This window comes from Cotesia glomerata, linkage group LG6, assembly GCF_020080835.1.
Source record: "Cotesia glomerata isolate CgM1 linkage group LG6, MPM_Cglom_v2.3, whole genome shotgun sequence".
Taxonomy (NCBI): domain Eukaryota; kingdom Metazoa; phylum Arthropoda; class Insecta; order Hymenoptera; family Braconidae; genus Cotesia; species Cotesia glomerata.
The window spans coordinates 18716475-18737423 of NC_058163.1; the positions used below are offsets into that span (position 1 = coordinate 18716475).

At 35.2% G+C, this 20949-nt stretch overlaps 1 protein-coding gene, 1 long non-coding RNA gene and 1 other non-coding gene across 3 annotated transcripts; all 3 read left to right on the forward strand.

Moving 5' to 3' along the window:
• Positions 1-469: 469 nt before the first annotated feature.
• LOC123266704 lies at positions 470-13171 on the forward strand. The gene is made up of 3 exons (XR_006509841.1): positions 470-481; positions 4653-4660; positions 12865-13171. It is a non-coding gene; the product is annotated as an uncharacterized LOC123266704 (long non-coding RNA).
• A 1480-nt stretch (positions 13172-14651) lies between these two features.
• Positions 14652-14753, forward strand: LOC123268231. Its single transcript, XR_006510200.1, has one exon. It is a non-coding gene; the product is annotated as a U6 spliceosomal RNA (small nuclear RNA).
• Positions 14754-18950: 4197 nt separating this feature from the next.
• Positions 18951-19850, forward strand: LOC123268048. The gene has a single exon (XM_044732930.1). The coding sequence runs from the start codon at positions 18951-18953 to the stop codon at positions 19848-19850; it is 900 nt and encodes a 299-aa protein (XP_044588865.1).
• The last annotated feature ends 1099 nt before the right edge of the window (positions 19851-20949 follow it).

Here is a 20949-nt window from a genome sequence, read left to right on the forward strand (position 1 = left end):
TTTAAGAAAAAAATTAACTGTGTAATTTATTAAAAAAAAAAAAAAAATTATAATAAAGTAATTTCTTACAAAGTATTTTTTATTTTTTTTTTTAAATATCGGCGCCGTTTTTTCTTGTCATATGCGCACGCAATCTTAAAAAATCTAGCTTGATCAAGTGGCGCCATAGTTTTCACGTGACAAATAAGAAAGTTCGTTTGGCTTTGTACGGTTGTATCGTAGTGAATTTTAATAAAAATTCAATTTAAAAAAAAGTACGTCAGCTAGGCCACTGATATGAAATACGGACCCAGTTCATCGAATTCTTAAACTAATAAAAAAGGTCCGGTCTTTAAATATCAATTTGTTCGGGAGTAATCGTTGGTACATCGAAAATGGGGTGACATCCGGACGTCCACGTAAAATTTTTTTCAAAACGTTTTTTTTTTCAAAATAGCAACATGAAATGATTTTAGAAAGTAAGAGATGGTTTAATTTAAGTGTTTTTTCGGTGTACATCTACTTATATCATTGTATAAGTGTAATATGGTTGCGTTAGAGGCATTTAAAGATCACAAAATTGCTTGACCTTGACGAGTCGAGTATAAAGCACAACCTCACGCGCTTCGCGCTCTGAGGCGTGCAAAAAATTATTCATGTTCTACAATTCAAATTGGGATTATAAGTTTTTATTAATTAAACAAAAATTTATATTTTATTAAAATATTGATAGGACTTGAAACTGATCTTCTGAATTCTTCATAGCAAATAAAAAATATTGGAGATCAATTTCATTTTCGATAAAGATCGCATCAATAAATTTCAGAACCCATAAGCAATATGATTATAGTTATTCTAAGATAATAATTTCTCAAACGCAATTACAAGTCGACAATTTTCTGACTGGAATTTACTGGATTATAACAGTGAAGCAGGAGTTCCACATAGAATAACTTCTTCATGTTCATTAGATAAGTCTCATATATAACCATAAATCCCTAATCTGTGGTCATCCGCTTAAAGTACATATTTTTTCACGTAAGAAATTCCAGTTATATTTTATTACAAAGTGACATGGCCATTTCCTATAACAACCTATATTTTCTTATAAGTATGATAATTGAATTTATAACTGGATCGACTGATAAATTTCCATAAAAACTCACAATGAGATTGGATTTTAAAAGTATGAATTGTGTTTTTGTCGCAGGAAGTCCTAACTGATTTTTTTACATCCCATAGCATGTGCTACACAGTAAAAAATATTGTGTATTTGTGTCGAAAACGGTTTGTGTTAAAAATTGTAGTGTGTTAAAATAACACAAAGTTTGTGTTACTTTATTTTGTAACATAAAAAATGTGTTATACACTCTTCATTAACACATTTTGTATGTTACTGTGGAATTAACGCAAAGTTTGTGTCAAAATCTCCATCAATATAACATTAACTTTGTGTTAACAGCGCGTCGGTTCTTTACTTTACGCAGCAACCGTTTTCACAAAGTGAGCGTCATCATTGGCATCTATTTTGTTGGTGTTTTGAGTGTTAATAATAGAGTTATTTATTCGAAAAATTAAAGATAAAGTGAGTTTATAATACGAACAAAAAAATTGATGTAATCAACGGTGAGTGATTATTTATTTATTATTGAAATTTCTGAATACTGTAGATAAACTTTCTTTCTTCAAAGATAACCTTAAAATTTGTTTTTATAAAATTAAGTACTCTTAATAGTAGATATTAAAAAAATATTCTCTGTAAAATTTATGATTATTATTAATTAAAATTTCTGAATTTTTTAACTGCCAGTTAGTGATTTTTGTTTTTATTAATTTTTTTTTTTTTTTATACCAAGTATACAATACTAAAATTTATTTTGACGTAAGTTTTATTTTTTTTTAGATAAGTGGGAATTCATCTAACATTAAAAAATTTGATGTAAATCAAAGTCAAAAAGTGACTGTCATGTTTATTCTGGAGTGGAAAAATACTAAAGTTTGAGCCAAACTAAATTTGCCTGCTACGTTTAACAACCTTGTTTTAAAAGATTAATCTTCATTATAACTAATTATTTCTTATAATCTAATATTCTTATATAATCTAATATGAAAATATAATTAATATTATTAAATAACAAAGACAATTATATTTTTTAATTTGCTGCTTCATTTCTAAAATCTATAAATTGTTTTTCGATTTAATTATTTAAAATTTTACCTACAATTATTTACATTCAATAACTGTTGATTTAATAAAATGTAAATAAAAAAAAAATTTTTTTTTAATAAATATTATTGACTACAGTTGAGGAAATAAAAAAAAATTATTTTATAGGTATAAAACAGTTGATTAGAATAAATAAAATTATTTAACATTTATTTTGTGTTAAGATTGACACTTTAAAAGTGTAGGATTCTTTGCGCCCTCTTGTAGCGATATTTTAACATAATCTTTGTGTTAAAAAGGGGTTACACAAAGTTTGTGTCAAAATTTCAACACAAATTTCGTGTCAACCGTTTTTAACACACAAACTGTGTTGATTTTACACAATATTTTTTACTGTGTCTATAGTCGGTAATCCTTTTAGAATCTCATGAACAAAATTATCTGTTATCGGTGAATCCTTATACATTTCCGAGTTATTGCTTATGAGGAATTACTTGTTGATTTATACATTCTTATTCATGGTTATTACCGATGAGGAACGATAAATTACCTAATGTTGAATATCGGCCTAATAGAAATCCATTTATTCCTTAACAGGAATGACGGATAAGCTCTTAAGCTTGATGAGGCTACCTATAACGAACATTACAATCTTATAAGTCAATTCCATATCGAATTCATGTGTTTACCAAACGCATTTCATTCATTCTCATTCAAAGATAAGTTTTATAATGTGGATTTCCTTTTACGTTTCGATTGATTGCAAACTCTGTTGTATCTGGAAAATTTTTGCTCCAGATAGGCCAGATGGAAACCCATACAATTTCTATCGTGTTCTATAAGTTTTAAATGGATATTTAATAATTTTTATACTTTCTAAAATTATCTATGAGTGAAGCCTTTCACTAAAGCTTGTCGGATCCTTACGGTAATATAGGAAATCCACGTAAGATTTTTCTTATTGCAACCATTGATTTATATTTTGATCTGAAATTAATACTTGGATACCCGCTTAGAATATACATTTTCTCATACGTGGGATGTCAATGAAATCCAATTAAATTGCAACCTGGTCATTCCAAATTCAAATTTATACCTTCTTATGAATATCATGATTAATTTTGTGCTTGAATCTGCTCATTGATCCTCATAGACACCAAGCTTGCTATAGATTCTTAAAAGATTGTAATGTGTTTTTGTCGCAGGAATTCCAAACTGGTTGTTTTAAAACTCATATTATATGCTATTTGGTGATCCTTTCATAATCTCATAAATGACATGTTCCTGTATTAGTGATTCCTGGTAGGATACTCTTATTACTTATCGGTAACTACTCATGAATTCCTACATTTTATACCTTGGTTCTTACCGACAAGAATCGATAACTTAACAGTGTTGTAAAATCCAAATAAAAACCCATCAGTTGTTCTAGTAGGAATGACGTATAAGTTCTCAACGCTAACGCAACTCCTTATAAGAAACATCAGAATCCTATAAGTTACCTCCAAATTAAATCCATACTTTTACCGAAACCATTAAAATCTTATTCATTCCAATTAGAAAAAAAGTTGTATCTGCATTTGCTAATACATTCTGATTAATTTCCACCTCAGCTCTATCGGGAAATTTTTCGTTCCCAATAGACCATATAGAAGACCATACAATCCTTATCGTTTTTTATCAGTTTCTATTGGACATTTTCAACAGGGATATTGCCATTGACTTCGAGATTGCCATTGACGTCGACGTTATTCAAAGGAGTTATTTAATAAATAATCGATATCTGTTATCAAAATAATTATCAAAAATTGTGTTTAATCTATTATCTTCATTATTGAAATGTATAGTACCTTTCGATTTTCAATATACAATCCTCTGTATCGATAAGGTATATCGATAGCAATATTTAAAATTTCACTGGGCACTATTTCATCATCGTACAACTCAAGTTGGATGATAGATAATTGCTTAGGATTATGAGTGTTGATTATGAAAACGTTGTTATCAAATCCTTGGATAAAATTATAAAAAAAACAATTAGGGGAAGTGGGGGGGGGGCAAAACGGGGTACCCCCAAAATTTCGTAAAAAAAATTTTTTTTTCCAAAAAGCTCTTTCAGTTTTCTAAAATATATTTTAACGTCATTTCTTACAATTTCAGAGAAAAAAAAAATTTTTTAATTTAAAAAACATAAAGAAAATTTTATTTTTAAGTTTTTTTACATTAATTTTTATCGTCATTGTGCATCATCATAAATTTTTTTTTTCACATCTAAGATTTTCTTTTCTATATTTTTAAGTTCTCGCTTTACAAATGAATGATTTAGAAAAAAAATCGGGAAGTCATTGGTTCCATACCAGTTTTCGAAAATCAATTTCTAATCTGATCTCCACATTTTTAAGGTCCTAGGAAGTAGTTCTTAACCCTAGACTGGTCTACAAACGCGACCTAACGACTTTGGTCAAGTGATGAGGGATTTTCCGCAATGCTTTTAGAGCGTACGCAGTGTTGCTAGTTTATATATGTTTGACAGGCAGAGGCTAGAAGTATTTTCGGCAACGTCGCGGACAAAAAACTACTTACGACTTTGGTCAAGCGATGAGGAAAGCCCTGCGAATTGCCACAAATTCTTTTAAGAAATTTTTTTCAGCAATTCAACGTTTTCGTAGATGATTGAAAAAATTATTAATATATTCTAAAATGTTCAAGGAACAAAGTCAATTTTTAACTTCCCGCTAAGAAAATTGAAAATTTTCAAAAATCGGGAAGTTATTGGTTTTACCCCGTTTTTCGTAAATCGAGTTCTCATCAGATCTTGCCGTTTTGACGTCTTAGGAAGCTTCCCTGAATGTTTTCGCGATGATGTCCGTATGTCTGTATGTATGTGTGTATGTGTGTGTGTGGCCGTATGTAAACCTCTCATAACTTTTGAACGGCTTGACAGATTTCATCAAGGTTGGTGCCATTCGAAAGGGCTTGACTAAATTTAGATTTTAAATTCCATTTAGACCGATTCGAATCAGTAGATTTTGAAAAATCTCAAAAAAACTATAAAAAAAAATTTTTTTAAATGTGGTTTTTTTGAAATTACTTTTAAATGGCATTACCGATCAATTCCAAAATCTAATCAGCTCTTAAGATCAAAAAACCACGTTGATCAGCGCAAGCCCGGTCAAAATCGGTTGATTCGTTCGTGAGTTATCGTTGCCGAAAAAAATTAGGAAAACGGTTGACCCGAAAGGCCATCCCTGCAACTTCCCGATACCTCCATACCTAAGTGCTCAACAATTCACTTATTTTTTAAGCTCTTCAAGCTCAAAAATATAATTTTTGTGTAATTTTGAGCTCTCCGAGCTCAAATAAAACGCTGTTCTGTGCTTTTGAGCTCTTCGAGCTCAAAAGGCTAATGCAAGTTTTATAGAACAGTATTTTTTGAATTTTCAATCCGCAATAACTTTTGAATAAATCAACCGATTTTCTCGCGGTTTACGGCATTCAACGCAGTTTTTTGAGTTCTTTAAAAAATTTTCAAGCGTAAACTAGTCAGACTAAAAATTTTATAGAAATTCTGAAAAAAAAATTTTTTTCGACAACCATATCTCACGAACAAATCGAGCGATTATGACCGGATTAGCGACGATCGGCGTGGTTTTTCAAGCTTAAAAGCGGATTAGTTTTTGGAATTGATCGGTTAAGCCGTTTAAAAGATATTTCAAAAAAACGAATTTTTGGAAATTTTATTTTTGAGATTTCTCAAAATTGATCGACTCAAATTTTGTAAATTAGTATCAGAATTCTAGGGGCAAAAGAACTATTTAGAACGCCGCTTATTTCGATCGAATGAGATGATCCGTTCAAAAGTTATGAGAGATCTACATACACACACACACAGACACACACACACACACACACACACACACACACACACATCGGTGATCAAAACTGTAGCCCTGGAATACCCAGACATACTCGTGAACACCTACAACGCATGCTTGGCAACTGGCACGTTTCCCGTGGTCTGGAAACGGCAGAGATTGGTTCTCTTAGACAAAGGTAAGGGAACCCCCATAACACCTTCGTCGTTTAGACCACTCTGTATGCTGGACATTGCTGGAAAACTGCTCGAGAAGCTCATACAAGGGAGACTTCGCAACGACATAGACCGTGCTGGAGGTTTTGCCGCAAACCAACACGGCTTCCGGAAAGGACGTTCGACAGTCGGAGCGATCAAGAAAGTCATAAAGACAGCGAGAGAAGCATGGACTGGTAGCCTCAAAGCTCGTAAAGTATGTCTTCTCCTCACGCTAGATGTCAAAAACGCATTTAACAGCGCAAATTGGGGAGACATTTTAGACGCTCTGGAGCACAAGTTTGACGCGGAGGCAGAAAATCTGGCACTAGTCGACAACTACCTTGACGATAGAAAGCTAATAGTGGAAACTACTGAAGGCCCACAAGAATACGCCATAACGGCTGGCGTGCCGCAAGGCTCAATAATGGGGCCTGATCTATGGAACGCAGACTACGACGAGCTTCTTGAAATCCCGTTGCCAGAGCAAGTAGAGCTAACAGGCTTTGCAGACGACGTTGCAGCTACTATAGTGGCGGACAGCGTGGAAGAGGCCGAACTGCTAGTTCGGGAAACCATCGACACCGTCGAGACTTGGCTCGATAAGTATCACCTGAAACTCGCCAAACAGAAAACCGAGATGGTCGTTTTGACCCGTCAAAAATGGTTTCCAAAACCATTCGCTATGGACATGGGAGGAATAACGCTGACGTCAACAAGGGCCCTGCGGTATCTAGGGGTAATGATAGACGAGAAACTATCTTTCCGTGAACACCTCGACAGTGCATGCAAGAAAGCCAGCAAGACTGTGTCTAGCCTAGCACGAATTATGACCAACACCATGGGACCAAGAACAAAAAAGAGAAGAGTTCTTCTAGAAGCAGTCCACTCGGTACTGCTTTATGGAGCGGAGATATGGGCAGACATATTAATGCAGAAGACCTACCGGCGAAAGATCGCAGCAGTACAGCGGCGAGGCGCTCTCAGGGTTGCCTGCGCCTACCGCACAGATTCCGAAGCGGCTGTATTGGTCATTGCAGGAGCCGCGCCCATCGACCTATTAGCGTTCGAAAGAGCAAAACTCTATGACGCTAAAGACAGTGATGATAACATGGAGGACGCAAGAACAAGGATAAAGGCGGAAACGCAGCAAGAGTGGCAGGACCGATGGACATCGGGAGAGACGGGCAGATGGACGGCGCGCCTGATCCCAAACATCAACGTCTGGCTCTCTCGGAAGCACGGGGATACGGACTTCTTCCTGACCCAGCTATTGACGGGACATGGGCAGTTCAATGCCTATCTTTTCAAGATGGGTTTGCACAGCACACCAACGTGCAAATACTGCCCGGATAAAATCGACGACGCCGAACACACATTCTTCGAGTGTGCTCGATGGAAGGACTACAGAAGAAGCACCGAAGAGATCATAGGCACCAGGCTCTCCCCCTCGAGGCCTGGTGACCTATATGATCAAACAAGAGGAAAACTGGTCAGCTGTTGCAGTTTATGCACAGCACCTCCTGAAAGACAAAATCGCAGAAAGGGACCAGTAGCCAGGAGTAGGCGTCGTGAGACGCAGCACGACTGGATTGAAGTAATGCTAACGCGGTTCCAATCCAGTCCTCCCCGTACCATCTAGGGGAGAGGGGAAGAGGAATGTTTTTTTTAGTGGGTAAAAATCTCCACACTACCGACTATCGATATCTGCCGGAAGATGGGCGGCAGAGTTAACGATACCGGTGTCTTTTGAAGATCTTTTTTCGTACTTCTTTACAAAAAAAAAAAAAAAAAAAAAAAAAAAAACAGACACGGTGACATCACCGCGGAAATAGTCAGGGAAGCTTCCTAGGACCTCAAAACGTCGAGATCTGATGAAATTCGATTTTCGAAAAACGGGGTGAAAACAATAACTTCCCGATTTTTTAAAATTTTCAATTTTGTTAGCGGGAAGTTAAACAATCAAAAAAAGTATTTTTTCGGAATTACTTCAAAATTACTGGCTCGATCAATTAAAACTTAATGATCCTCTATGAGGCTTTGAAACCTGCGTCGAATGCCGCCAACCGCGTGAAAATCGGTTCATTCATTCAAAAGTTATTGCCGTTTGAAAATTCAAAAAATTGTGTTTCATTAAACTGCTATTAGAGTTTTGAGCTCAAAAAGCTTAAAATGACACAAAAATTATATTTCTGAGCTCGAAGAACTCAAAAACGTAATGTGTAACTTTGAGCGCTTAAGCACAAAATGAGCGGGAAGTTGCAGGGATGACCTTCAGAGTCAACCGTCATCCTAATTTTTTTTTAATAATTTTATTAAATGTTGAAGACGTAATAAAAAAAATACGATTGAGCGAGGTGTCACGCTCATACGTTGACCAGTCTAGAGTTAATATTCCTACGAGGATGTCTGTCAGCGTGTGTGTGTTTTTTTTTTTTTTTTTTTTCCTTGGGGGGGGGGAATCCTTTTTACGGATTCTAGGCATAGCTGTTTGGCCTGGATATGTGGCGACTCGACGCAGCGTCATACTAAAACTCGACGCTGACGCCCCTACCCACTAAACCCTAAACCCCTTTCTCTTCTATCCTCTGATCCCCCATGGTACCGCCGTAAGGCATTTCTTTGCGGAGGGAGGAATTAGCTGCCGCTCTTCCTTCTGGTGGCTAAGATGTTATTTCTTCCTTCTAGATTGTGTCTTTTGCTCTTTTCCTCTCGATGGATCGCAACTCTGTAAGCACTTTTGTAGAAAAAGTGCTTGTGGCGTTCTAGGCAGCTTCTGACGACAACATTGCTTCTACTATTGACTCTGGTTGGGTTCTCTTTTTCAGAATCTTCTCTAACTCATCGCGCTGTTGGTTGAAACGTGGACACACAAAGAAAACATGCTCCGCATCTTCATTGACCCCAGGACAGGACGGGCACTCTGGGGTATCATCGTGCTTAAAGCGGTGAAGTTACTTCCGGTAACATCCGTTTCCTGATAACATCTGCGTTAAATAATAGTTGATCTCACCGTGACTCCGGTTGAACCACATATCAATCCGAGGTAAGAGACGGTACGTCCACCGACCTTTCTCTGCAGCATTCCACTCCTGTTGCCATCTTGCGATGCTGTGTTTCTGTTCTTCCCTTCTAAGTTCTTCAGGGCTCAGTGTGGTTGACCTTTTTCGTTGATATAGGTTCCGTCTTTCCTCAGCTAGGACTCTGAGAGACAGAGTACCGGAAATAACACACACTGCTTCCTCTGATATTGTGCGGCAGGCGCTAGCTACTCGTAGGGCACTCAGTCGATATACTGGTCCAGCCTTTTTTCATGATTCTTGCGTCTTTAGTGCGTCGGCCCAAATGGATATTCCGTAAGTAAGCACCGATGTGACTACTGATGACAATAATAGCCTCCTGCTCTGCTTTGGGCCTCCGACGTTCGGCATCAGTCGTGCGAGACTAGCCCCCACTGTTGACACTTTGGCACTGACATGTTCCACTTGCTGCTTGAAGTTGAGTCGGGAATCAAGCATCATTCCCAAATATCGGATATAAGGTTGTGATGTGATTTGTTGTTCGCCGACTTTCAGCTTAATGGTCTCTACCACTTTTCTGATGGTAATAAGCACTGCCTCAGTCTTGTGTTGCGCCAGTTGCAGGTTCACTGCGTCGATCCACCAGTTAACGCGCTCAAAAGTGAGATCGAACATATGGTTTATCTCGTCAAGGTGTTTGGCAACGATCACTACGGCTACGTCATCTGCGTATGCTACGAGTTTGACGTTTCTTGACAGAGTTAGTCTTAATAGACCGTCATACATAATATTCCGCAGGAGCGGGTCTAGTACTGAACCTTGTGGTACACCTCCAGTAATATCATACTCCCTCGGACCGTTCTTCGTGTCATACTTCAGGACCCTGTTTTCAAAGTAGCTTGCTACGATCTTAAGTAGATATTCTGGTACATTCTTCTCTGGGAGGGCCTGCATGATGCATTCCCAATTGGCGGAGTTGAAGGCGTTTCTGATGTCTAGAGTCGTCACCAGGCAATACTTCTTCGTTCCACCCTTCCATCTGGTTCCTGCGATTGCTTCCTTGGCCGTATCAACAACCAGTTTGATTGCGTCCAGGGTTGATCGTCCTTTCCGAAATCCATACTGATTGTCTGCCAGGAGTGGGTCGACTACTGCTTCAATTCTCTGGTGAATTATGCGTTCAAATATCTTACCCGCTGTATCTAGCATGCAAAATGGGCGGTAAGATGACGGTTCATCCGGTGGCTTTTTCCCTTTAGGAAGCAGCACTAACCGTTACTGTTTCTACTTTCGAGGAAAAATCCCTTCTTTGAGGCAGGTGATGTAAACATCCAGGAATAATGCCGGTGCTGCCTTTATAGCTGTTTTTAAGGCAATATTAGGGATTCCGTCTAATCCTGGTGCTTTATTATTCCCTACGTGGTTGCAAGCCTCCGTCAGTTCTTCTTCCGTGACAGGTGGAATGTCCTCCAGTTTGCCTTGAGCTAACTGGTAATGAAGCTCGCGTTGCTGCGGAAACAGCGCAGTAACGATTCTCTGCAGAAGTTGTGGGCATGTGGGTACCGGCATTTGTTTGACTTTTAGGTGAGTCATGACCACCTTGTACGGTCTACCCCACAGATCTTTGTCCACCTCGTTGATGAGCTCTTTCCAGCATTGCCTCTTACTATCCATGATGGCTTTGTTCAATGATCGGCGGGCTTTTTTGTACTCTGCGACCAGCTCCGCAGAATTAGGTCGTCGATAGCCACGGTGGGATATTCTCCTTTTCTTTAGACATTCTTTCCGAAGAACGCTGATGTGGTCGTCCCACCAGTGTACTGCCGGGCGTTGGCTTATGCTGCGTTTCCGGACCATACTTGCGTCCCAGGCCTGGACAACTCTTTTCATCAGGTCCTTGGTCATTTCTTCTGCGGATCCAGTAGTAATCAGTTCACTGTTCAGGGCTATTACCAATGTGCTTGTGTCAAAAGACTCTGTGTGTGTGTGTGTGTGTGTGTGTGTGTGTGTGTGTGTGTGTGTGTGTGTGTGTGTGTGTGTGTGTGTGTGTGTGTGTGTGCAAATCTCTCATAACTTTTGAGCGACTCCACTGATTTGAACGACATTGGCGTTATTGAATAGGGTTTAGCGAAACTTAGACTTTCTCATAAATTTAAAATAACTTTTTTTTTTTCTTTTTACAGTTTTTAAACAGATGTAACGATTAATTCCAAAATCTAATCAGCTCTTAAATTTGAAAAATGACGTTGATTGCTGCAAACTGCATCAAAATCAGGTGATGTGTTAAAGAGAAATCGTACACTAACTATTCTAAAAAAGTGTTTTTTTCTAACAACTTCGAAATTTATTCTCGGATTATTTTTGATGCCATAATTTAACTATCAATCCTCAGAAAACTGCGTCAGAGGCCGTCAATTTCTTCAAAATCATTTGGTGTACTTGTGAGATATTTAATTTAAGAAGTAAGATCTTCAGGCCTACAAGATTATTCAACTTGAAAAAATTTTCCTGAATCCCTAGATCAAGAAAGAGAGTGCAAAAAATTACGAATCTTTTTTTTCGTGTTATTTGGAATTGCTTGAGAATTATTATTACTACTCCTTGGAATCGCGTGAGAACTATGAGTCTAAATAATTTTTCATCGGGAAATCCAAAAACTAGAATCTTCTCAAGAGAAATCTTTTTTTTATTTTGTATATATATATATATTAGGGTGGTCCTTATTTAAGGTTTGTCCGAATTTTCTTTCACGATAGTCCTAAATCGGTTCTAAATCTATTAAAAAAAATTCATGCCAAGTTCTAGCTCTTAATTTTAATTTTAACCCGGCCCCCCCCCCCCCCCCCGATAGCCAAAGTTTTAAATGGAAATAACACGGGAAAAGTATTGTTGATTTTTTGAAATTTGTTTTCATCATGAAATAATGAACAGATCATGTCGACCAATGACAATTCTTATAGAAAATTTAACGTTCTACAAAAAAGGTCTCTTATGATTTTTTGCTAACTCTAACGGTTTCTGAGTTATTTAAAGTCATAGTTGAAGCTTAAGTCAATTTTACGATTTTTCTATTTCTACCGTCGTTTAATGATTTAAAAATGAAAAAAGGATAATAATTCTTAACCTCAATGGTTTTTTTTACTTTCTTCTTAAAAAACTTCCAAAGTAACCGTGACCCTAAAATGATAGTTACATTAATTAGCAAATTATTTTTTCGTTGACCGATTAATTTCAATAATTAAGTTACATTAATTTTTCTCTAATTTTTGAACTGTCATGAGTTTCAACTATTTTGTCCAATTTTAAAATACACAAGATATTTTTTAGAAATTGTCAAAAAATTCTAATTTTAATTGGTAAAAATATTGATAAATTCCCCTGATAGCCAGCGCTTTCTCAGTAAGTGTTGACTTCCAGCAGTTACGGTTAATTTATACATCAAGTTGGCGGTAATTCTTCACTCAACAACAGTTGTAAGCGTACGATTTCGATACAGTTAAGATAAAAATTATAGGTTACGGGTATTTTAGAATTAACTTCAATACAAAAAGGTTAAAGTAAAATCTGATAAAGGGCGGCATAATCAATTTCTAAAATGATCTTATCCCGAAATGTAAATTTGGGACTAGACCCTGATAGCCACCTTACCTATAACTTACTGTCAATCTACGTCCGCAATTTGAAGCAAACTTGACGGAAAGAGTTGGCAAAGCGAGCGATTACCTATTAGTTACCTATAACTTACTCTGCAAATAGACGTCAAAACTTGCTGTACAAGTATTTCCGTCAAATTGTCGTAAAGTTGAAAGGAAATTTAACTACAAGTTTGATTGTTAACTTTTATTCAAGTTGCGGCCGTAGATTTCCGTCAATTTGCTTACAACTGTTGTTGAGTGAAGAATTACCGCCAACTTGATGTATAAATTAACCTTAACTGCTGGAAGTCAATACTTACTGAGAAAGCGCTGGCTATCAGGGTAATTTCCCCTCCGTCGTCCCTCTGGTGCCCGATTCCTGACGGGTGACTAGTACCGCTCCGCAGGCCCTATCTGCGATTCCCAACGAGTGAATAAAATCCACCTCTCCCTCACCTAATCGGCTGTGGTTGCCACCTTTTGGCTGAAGGTCTCCAGGTGGAGAGTCGCCTTTTCTCGTAAGATATCAAGTTCACTTACCTGTGATAGTCCGCACCAGGTAGAGTGGACCCTCTTCTAATTCCTCGGTCAGAAGTCTCCAGACGAGAAATTAAACCCAGAGAAAGGTTGCTCAACAGCGGATAATTTTCGCTTGTATTAATATGTATGGACCGGAAACAATAGTTTCTCGAATTTGTATTTTACTAAAGTATATTTTAATATGTATATATTGCCTATTTATTTATATTTACTATTATATATTATAAATTAATTATAACAGATATTATAGTATTATAATATACTAATTATTATATTAGTATATATTATAGTATATGATAATATTATAAATGTTGTTTTTTTAATACTATATTATTATAATATAGTATTTATACTGTTTAGAATATATAGGAATAGTAACAATAAAGTTTCAATTCTAAAAATATTATAATTTTTTTTTTTTTTTTTTTTTTTTTATACTATACATTCCTTTCTCAATCCGTTCCTACCAATATCCTGTTACGTGAATGTGGAACGCTTCACGTAATAATTACCGTAACTCCTATTCTTTCCCGCTTCACAGCATTATTTATATTTATAAATATTATTATTAATATTATTCCAAATCGTATATATACTATATGTTGTTATAAATTAATATACAATTAATAATATAATTATCTAATTATAACATAATACAATAATATAGTATTACCTATAATTTATAGGTAATTATTGTAATATACAGTATATTATCTATTAGTACTATTAATTAAAACACTGTATTAATAATAATTAATAAATATCGATAATAACTCACATTAAGATGATCCTCTCCACATTCCTTTCTCAATCCTTTCCTACCAATATCCTGTTACTAAATGTGGAACGCTTCACGTAATAATTACCGTAACTCCTATTCTTTCCCGCTTCACAGCATTATTTATATTTGAAATTTATATTAGAAATAAACTCTTTTTTTTTTTTTTTTTTTTTTTTTTCTGAAATTATAATTATAAATATTATTATTTATTTCACAATTAAGATGTTTATTTGTTGCCGTAAGATGGACGGCGGAGTTCACAAAATGGTCCACCTTTACAAGCATGTGATTGTTGTGCAAACATGCTTGTAAATCTACTTCTGTAGTACGTTTCTGTTCTTCAGAAACTGTACTTTCAGAAAATCCCCAGCGGTAGATAGAAATTCTATTTAGTATAGAAGTAGTTATTTCACAATTAAGATGGTTTTTTTTTTTTTTTTTTTTACGGTATTTATATTTATATAAATACTATATTATAGATTACTATAATTATTATTATTATAGATTAGCATGGCCCCTGCGCAAGGATGACACGCAAAATCGTAAAGTGTTCCACATTTTTTTACAAATATAAATAATGCTGTGAAGCGGGAAAGAATAGGAGTTACAGTAATTATTATGTGAAGCGTTCCACATTTACGTAACAGGATATTGGTAGGAAAGGATTGAGAAAAGAATGTGGAGAGGATCATCTTAATGTGAGTTTATAGAATATGCGAGAAAAAATTATTAGATAGCTCGGACTGGGATTCGAACCCAGAACCTTCCGAAGACATGTCGGCTACTCTACCATTTGAGCTATTCGGTCTATACTAAATTTCCTTTCGCTTATTCTATATACATTAAGCCACACCGTCCATCTTACGTATAAGACACATTATAAATTCACTCCTCATTACTATCATTATAATATGTAGTAATGTAACTATATGTACTATATTAGTAGTATAATAATTATAATTGTATTATTACTTATATAATATTATATCAATACTATAATACTTTTTTATAATATTGTTATAAGTTATAAGTACTTATAACTATTTATATATTATATGAAGTAATTATAATATACTAATTACAAAATATTAGACAAAGATAGTTATTATTAATATAATATTATACTTTAATTAGTAACATTAGAATAAAGTAGTAATATAATTATGGTACTTAGACACAGCATTAGTAACCTCTTACTAACTAAGCTAAATATTATTAATTATCCATCTTACCAATCACGGTAAGATTATAATACACCACTTTAGATCTTATGTTACTTTGTTCTTCTTTAACTGTTTTGAAATCACTACCAGCTATATCTAGAAATCTTAAACCATTCTCTAGATCTTTAATCAGAACTCCTACTGGAACTTGCCTAGGAGTTAAAGGGATACCAAAACCTGGTTCTAAATTTAGTATCCCTTCCACTTCCTTAGGTAGCTGTACATCTGTGAAGTTGAACACACATGTGTTCAACCTTCTTTCCTTATCACTCTGCTGAGAACCAATATTACACAGTTTTTAAAATTTTTTAATGTTACTCTGTGTAATATTCTTAAATTTTGATTCAAAGTTATTATTAAAATAAGTATTACACCTCTCAAAATCCACAACTGAGAGAACCTTTTTTAATGATTCTTTCATTTTATCGATATTCGATTCCAATTTGTTAACTGACCAAGCTGTTATTTTGATCTCAACCTTAAGAATTTTAGCCTTAAGAGATGTTATTATTTTCTCAGTTTCTTTCATATATGGATGATTCTCAGATTGTAGAGAGTACAAACATTTTAGATTGTTGATAATGTGTTGAGGATATACTTTTTTCCTTCTACAATTTAGTAAAAATAACAATCTGTTCTTTTTTGATGCCAATTTCATTAATTCATTAATCCAATCCTTCGTACGTTTTTTTGTTATTAGGTCATAACTTGTTTCCAAGTAGTCAAAATAACCCCTCGGCATTGTAAATATAAATAATCAGATTACGTCCAGGAAAATTAATATAATAACTATGTTCACAGGAATTCGGGACAAAATAAATAAAATTCAAACCATCAATTTGATCTTTGTTGTACGTTTCGTCCTTTATTAGGACTTCATCAGCAACTAAAATTAAAAACATAAATATTATAACCTTTCTATACATAGTATAACGAGTGTAACGGGTGTTTATTCCACTCAATTGGCTCCTTAATTAATTTAATAAAATATAACAATACCTAGCAAAAATGATTCTAAATTAACAAGGGCGCCACCAGGATTTTTCAACACGGTTCCTGGAACCGGAAACCAGAGCTGAGCTTATCTACAGGGAGAGAGAGTGGAGGAAAGTGATCTGAAATGAATAAATTTTTAATTAACAACGGTACCAAAAATTTATTAACAACAAAATAAAATAACAACTTTTTCCACTCGCACGTACACTGACTCACTTAAGACTAACTTAATACTACGACTTATTACTACCGAGGATTCCGGGCTAAAACCGACCCCTCAACTTAACTTAGGTAGCCAGCAAAGCACCTCGTACAGAGGCTATCGTATACGAGGGCGATGTGTAAATTCCTTATAACTAACAAAAATTCTTAATCCTACAGTACCCTCATATGGAGCGTCTATACTGCAGTTTCTAACTAAGTCGCGCTGTCCACCGGACCCTCACGCTCTATCAAAATTCTTAATCCTGACGGTACCCTCTTATGGAGCGTCTATACCGCAGTTTCTAACTAAGTCGCGCTGTCCACCGGACCCTCACGCTCTATCAAAATTCTTAATCCTGACGGTACCCTCTTATGGAGCGTCTATACCGCAGTTTCTAACTAAGTCGCGCTGTCCACCGGACCCTCACGCTCTATCAAAATTCTTAATCCTGACGGTACCCTTTTATGGAGCGTCTATACCGCAGTTTCTAACTAAGTCGCGCTGACCACCGGACCCTCACGCTCTTAGACTGTCTGAACTACTCTACTCGGCAAAACATCAACAAGTAGAGAATGTACACACTCACACACACACATATCCCGCACGATCTTCACACACATAACCCGCTCACACACACACACTGGCTCTACTTAACTTTTATTTTTGACTTATAAAATTAAACTTCAAAAATTACAACATTAATTTTTATTAAAATTTTCAGTCATTAGCTCGCAATTAAATCGTAAACCATTTTCACAACTAATAATTTAATTCTCAAAAAATCTACACTAAAAACCGATGCTTGAATTTATTCCAAATTATCCCCGAGTTTAATACTCAACATTAAATAAATTTTTAGGAACAATATCGACGCAAAATTTATTTCAATTCAACTCGTAATTTATTTCTTAAATTTTGAATAAATTTTCAAGAATATTTCTTTATAAAATTCTAACTACTTTTCTGGGACTTAATCCACGCCGTTAAATGTTTTTATAAATAATTCCAATAAAATAATAATTTTAGTCTTCGATAGTTCAATGTATAAATGACCACGTGGAATTTTTCGATTTATAAATAATTAATAAAACAATTTGTCACAATATAAAATAAATTCACGAAAAATTATCCACGGGTATCCAATCTTAATTGCGTCGAAGTTCAGTAGCCAATTCTCAATAAATAAAATATTTTTAAATAATTAAATAATTTCCAATAACAAATTATATTAATAAATGATAATTCAATTGTTAAAAATTGTAATGATAGTCCAATTGTTACTTTTGTATTTTCTGCGTAATAAAATTCACAAGGAATTTGTGTGCTCAAAATGGACGCCGTTGTTCGTAACTGCGTAGCAAATATGACCTCGGGTATGCGACCGACGCTTGACCGGTCGTGAGCCGCCGATTAGAATAATTCTCGATATTCAGAAATTAAATTAATGTTTTATTAATGAAGTAAATTTATTTAAACCAATCTTAAGATGCTAATAATTATGAACGGGCCAAATTAATAAATTAATTACTCACGACTTCCAAACCCAAGAGGTCTAGAACATTCCTCGGGTATAAAATCCCCCAAGAGGAATGCTCACAATGCTAACGAATCAAATCAATTAAAATAATTAATTATTATTGAGCAAATTATTATAAACAATTGAATTATCAAAATTTAATTAATAATGAGAAGTAGTAAAATTGATGAGCCGGGTATACGACCCCCTTGGCTCATCAAAAATGTGAAAGTCTCAATACCTGGTTAAATTTGTGCTGAGGAAGCTCTTTGTTCAAAACTGGATTCCTTCTTGGACGTTTTGGCTGCTGATGTTGTTGAACTGAGCACTGCACTACTTCTAACTCACCGCAGCTACTCAACTGACCAAGAAACCCAAAATTTCCCCCACTTAATGCTAATGGGTCCCGAAGACCGAGACGCGCCAGTGCTGCGTCGAATAATTATCATGCGTGATCGGTTTTACCGATACAGGGTAAATTACCCTGTTACACTCCTCCCCGCCAGACCAGCACTAGGGAGTCTCGATCTTCAGTTCCCCGCCAAGTGTACATGGAATAAAATATGACACAAAATTATTAAAAATACAAAAGATAAATTTAATTATGCAGCTACAAGTCTTCGCCATGATCTAGTTGAAGAACATCATTGTCACTCTCATTAAGGTCGTTGAAGATCCTCTCATCCTCCATCCCCGAGTCTTCGGAAACCGGCTCTCCACTGCCTCCGAACTCCATTATTAGAAGTAATACAATTTTGTTTTGATTCGAGCTATCTACAATTCAACGGAACTTGTTACCAACAACTTGACGGTTCCAGCATGGGTAATCCAGCTAGTCCAATATTAGCCAACATAGTAATGGATCATGTACTTAAAAGGATAATAAAACTTCTACCTTTTCCAGTGCTTTTTTTGAAGGTTTATGTCGACGATACTATCGTAGCTATTCCAGAAGAAAAAGTGGACACAATTTTGGACATCTTTAATAGTGTAAACAAAAAGATTCAGTTAACCATGGAAATCGAGAAGGATAATATGTTACCATTTTTAGATGTGGTGGTAATAAGGAAAGATGATGGCTCATTGTTGACTAACTGGTACATTAAACCAACTAGCTCAGGAAGATGTTTAAATTATTATTCTAACCACCCTCTAAATCAAAAGATCAGTATAATTAAAGGTTTTGTGTATAGATCATTAAAGTTAAGCAGTGAACAATTTCATAAAGATAATTTGCTAAGAGTTGAGAGTTTGTTAAAGAAAAATAACTATCCGTTAGGACTAATTCACAGTGTCTTCAATAACTACAATAAAGATAAAAACATACCGGATCATAAACTACACGTTAAAAAAAAGTTTATTAGATTCCCATTTATTAACCCAATATCTAACCAGATTAATAAATGTTTCAAGAAAACTGATATTCAACTGGTGTTTTACAACTTAGTCAAAATGAATTCAATTTATTCAAGACTAAAAGATAAAGTCGATAAAGGGGATCAGTCTGAGATTGTATATCAGATACCATGTGAATGTAGCAGGTGCTACGTGGGACAAACGAAGCAAAAACTCAAGAAAAGACTGGATCAATATAAGAATGACTGCAGGCCGATTAATATACTCAAAACAAACTCCACTGCACTTGCTAATCATCATTTCAAGACTGGACACAATTTTAAATTTAACATGGCAACTATTTTAGATATAGAAGACAATTAGTTCAAGAAAAATATTAGTGAAATGATCCATATAAAAAGAAATAATACAGTAAATTTAAGAACAGACACCAACAATTTAAGTAGTATTTACAATGATATTCTAAATGTTTCCGCGAGAATTTAATTGACAGAAAGATCATAGATGTCACTGTAATATTATTATTGTAACTTAGTTATTATACACTATCTAAGGGTATAACAGTATTACAGTTAATATTGGTTATATTATGTTATATGTTTTTTATATGTATAGAAAGGTTATAATATTTATGTTTTTAATTTTAGTTGCTGATGAAGTCCTAATAAAGGACGAAACGTACAACAAAGATCAAATTGATGGTTTGAATTTTATTTATTTTGTCCCGAATTCCTGTGAACATAGTTATTATATTAATTGGATATTTCGAATTTATTAGAAATATTTTAATCAATTATTAATTTCAGATAAAGTCAATTTTTGTTCTTTGAAAGAACAAAAATTACTACGACGCGGTTTCGCTTATATTAGCTCGGCGATTTTTACCGCGAGCGAACAGTCGACGTCATCTATCGCGGCGATGGCGAACTACAAAATTCATTTTTATTCTCTTAACTGTCGTTTCCAATTATTATTAATAATTAATTAATAACAAATAATAATAATAATCAATAATAATTAATAATTAACAAAATAATTCAACTCATAAACAAAACTAAACCTAAATACATAAATGCCGTAGCACGGGCAGTCGACGCGTGTTTGCGGAAAGATAGTTTCTCGTCTATCGTTACCCCTAAATAGCGCAGGGCCCTTGTTGACGTCAGTGTTGTTCCTTCCATGTCCACAGCGAATGGTTTTGGGAACCATTTTTGACGTTTCAGAACAACCATCTCGGTTTTATGCTTGGCGAGTTTCAGGTGGTGTTCATCAAGCCAGGTCTCGACGGCGTCAATGGTTTCCCGGATCAGTAATTCGGCCTCTTCTACGCTGTCTACTACTATCGTGGCCGCAACGTCGTCTGCAAAGCCCGTTAGCTCTACTTGCTTTGGTAACGAGATTTCAAGAAGCTCGTCGTAGTCCGGATTCCATAGATCGGGCCCCATTATTGAGCCTTGCGGTA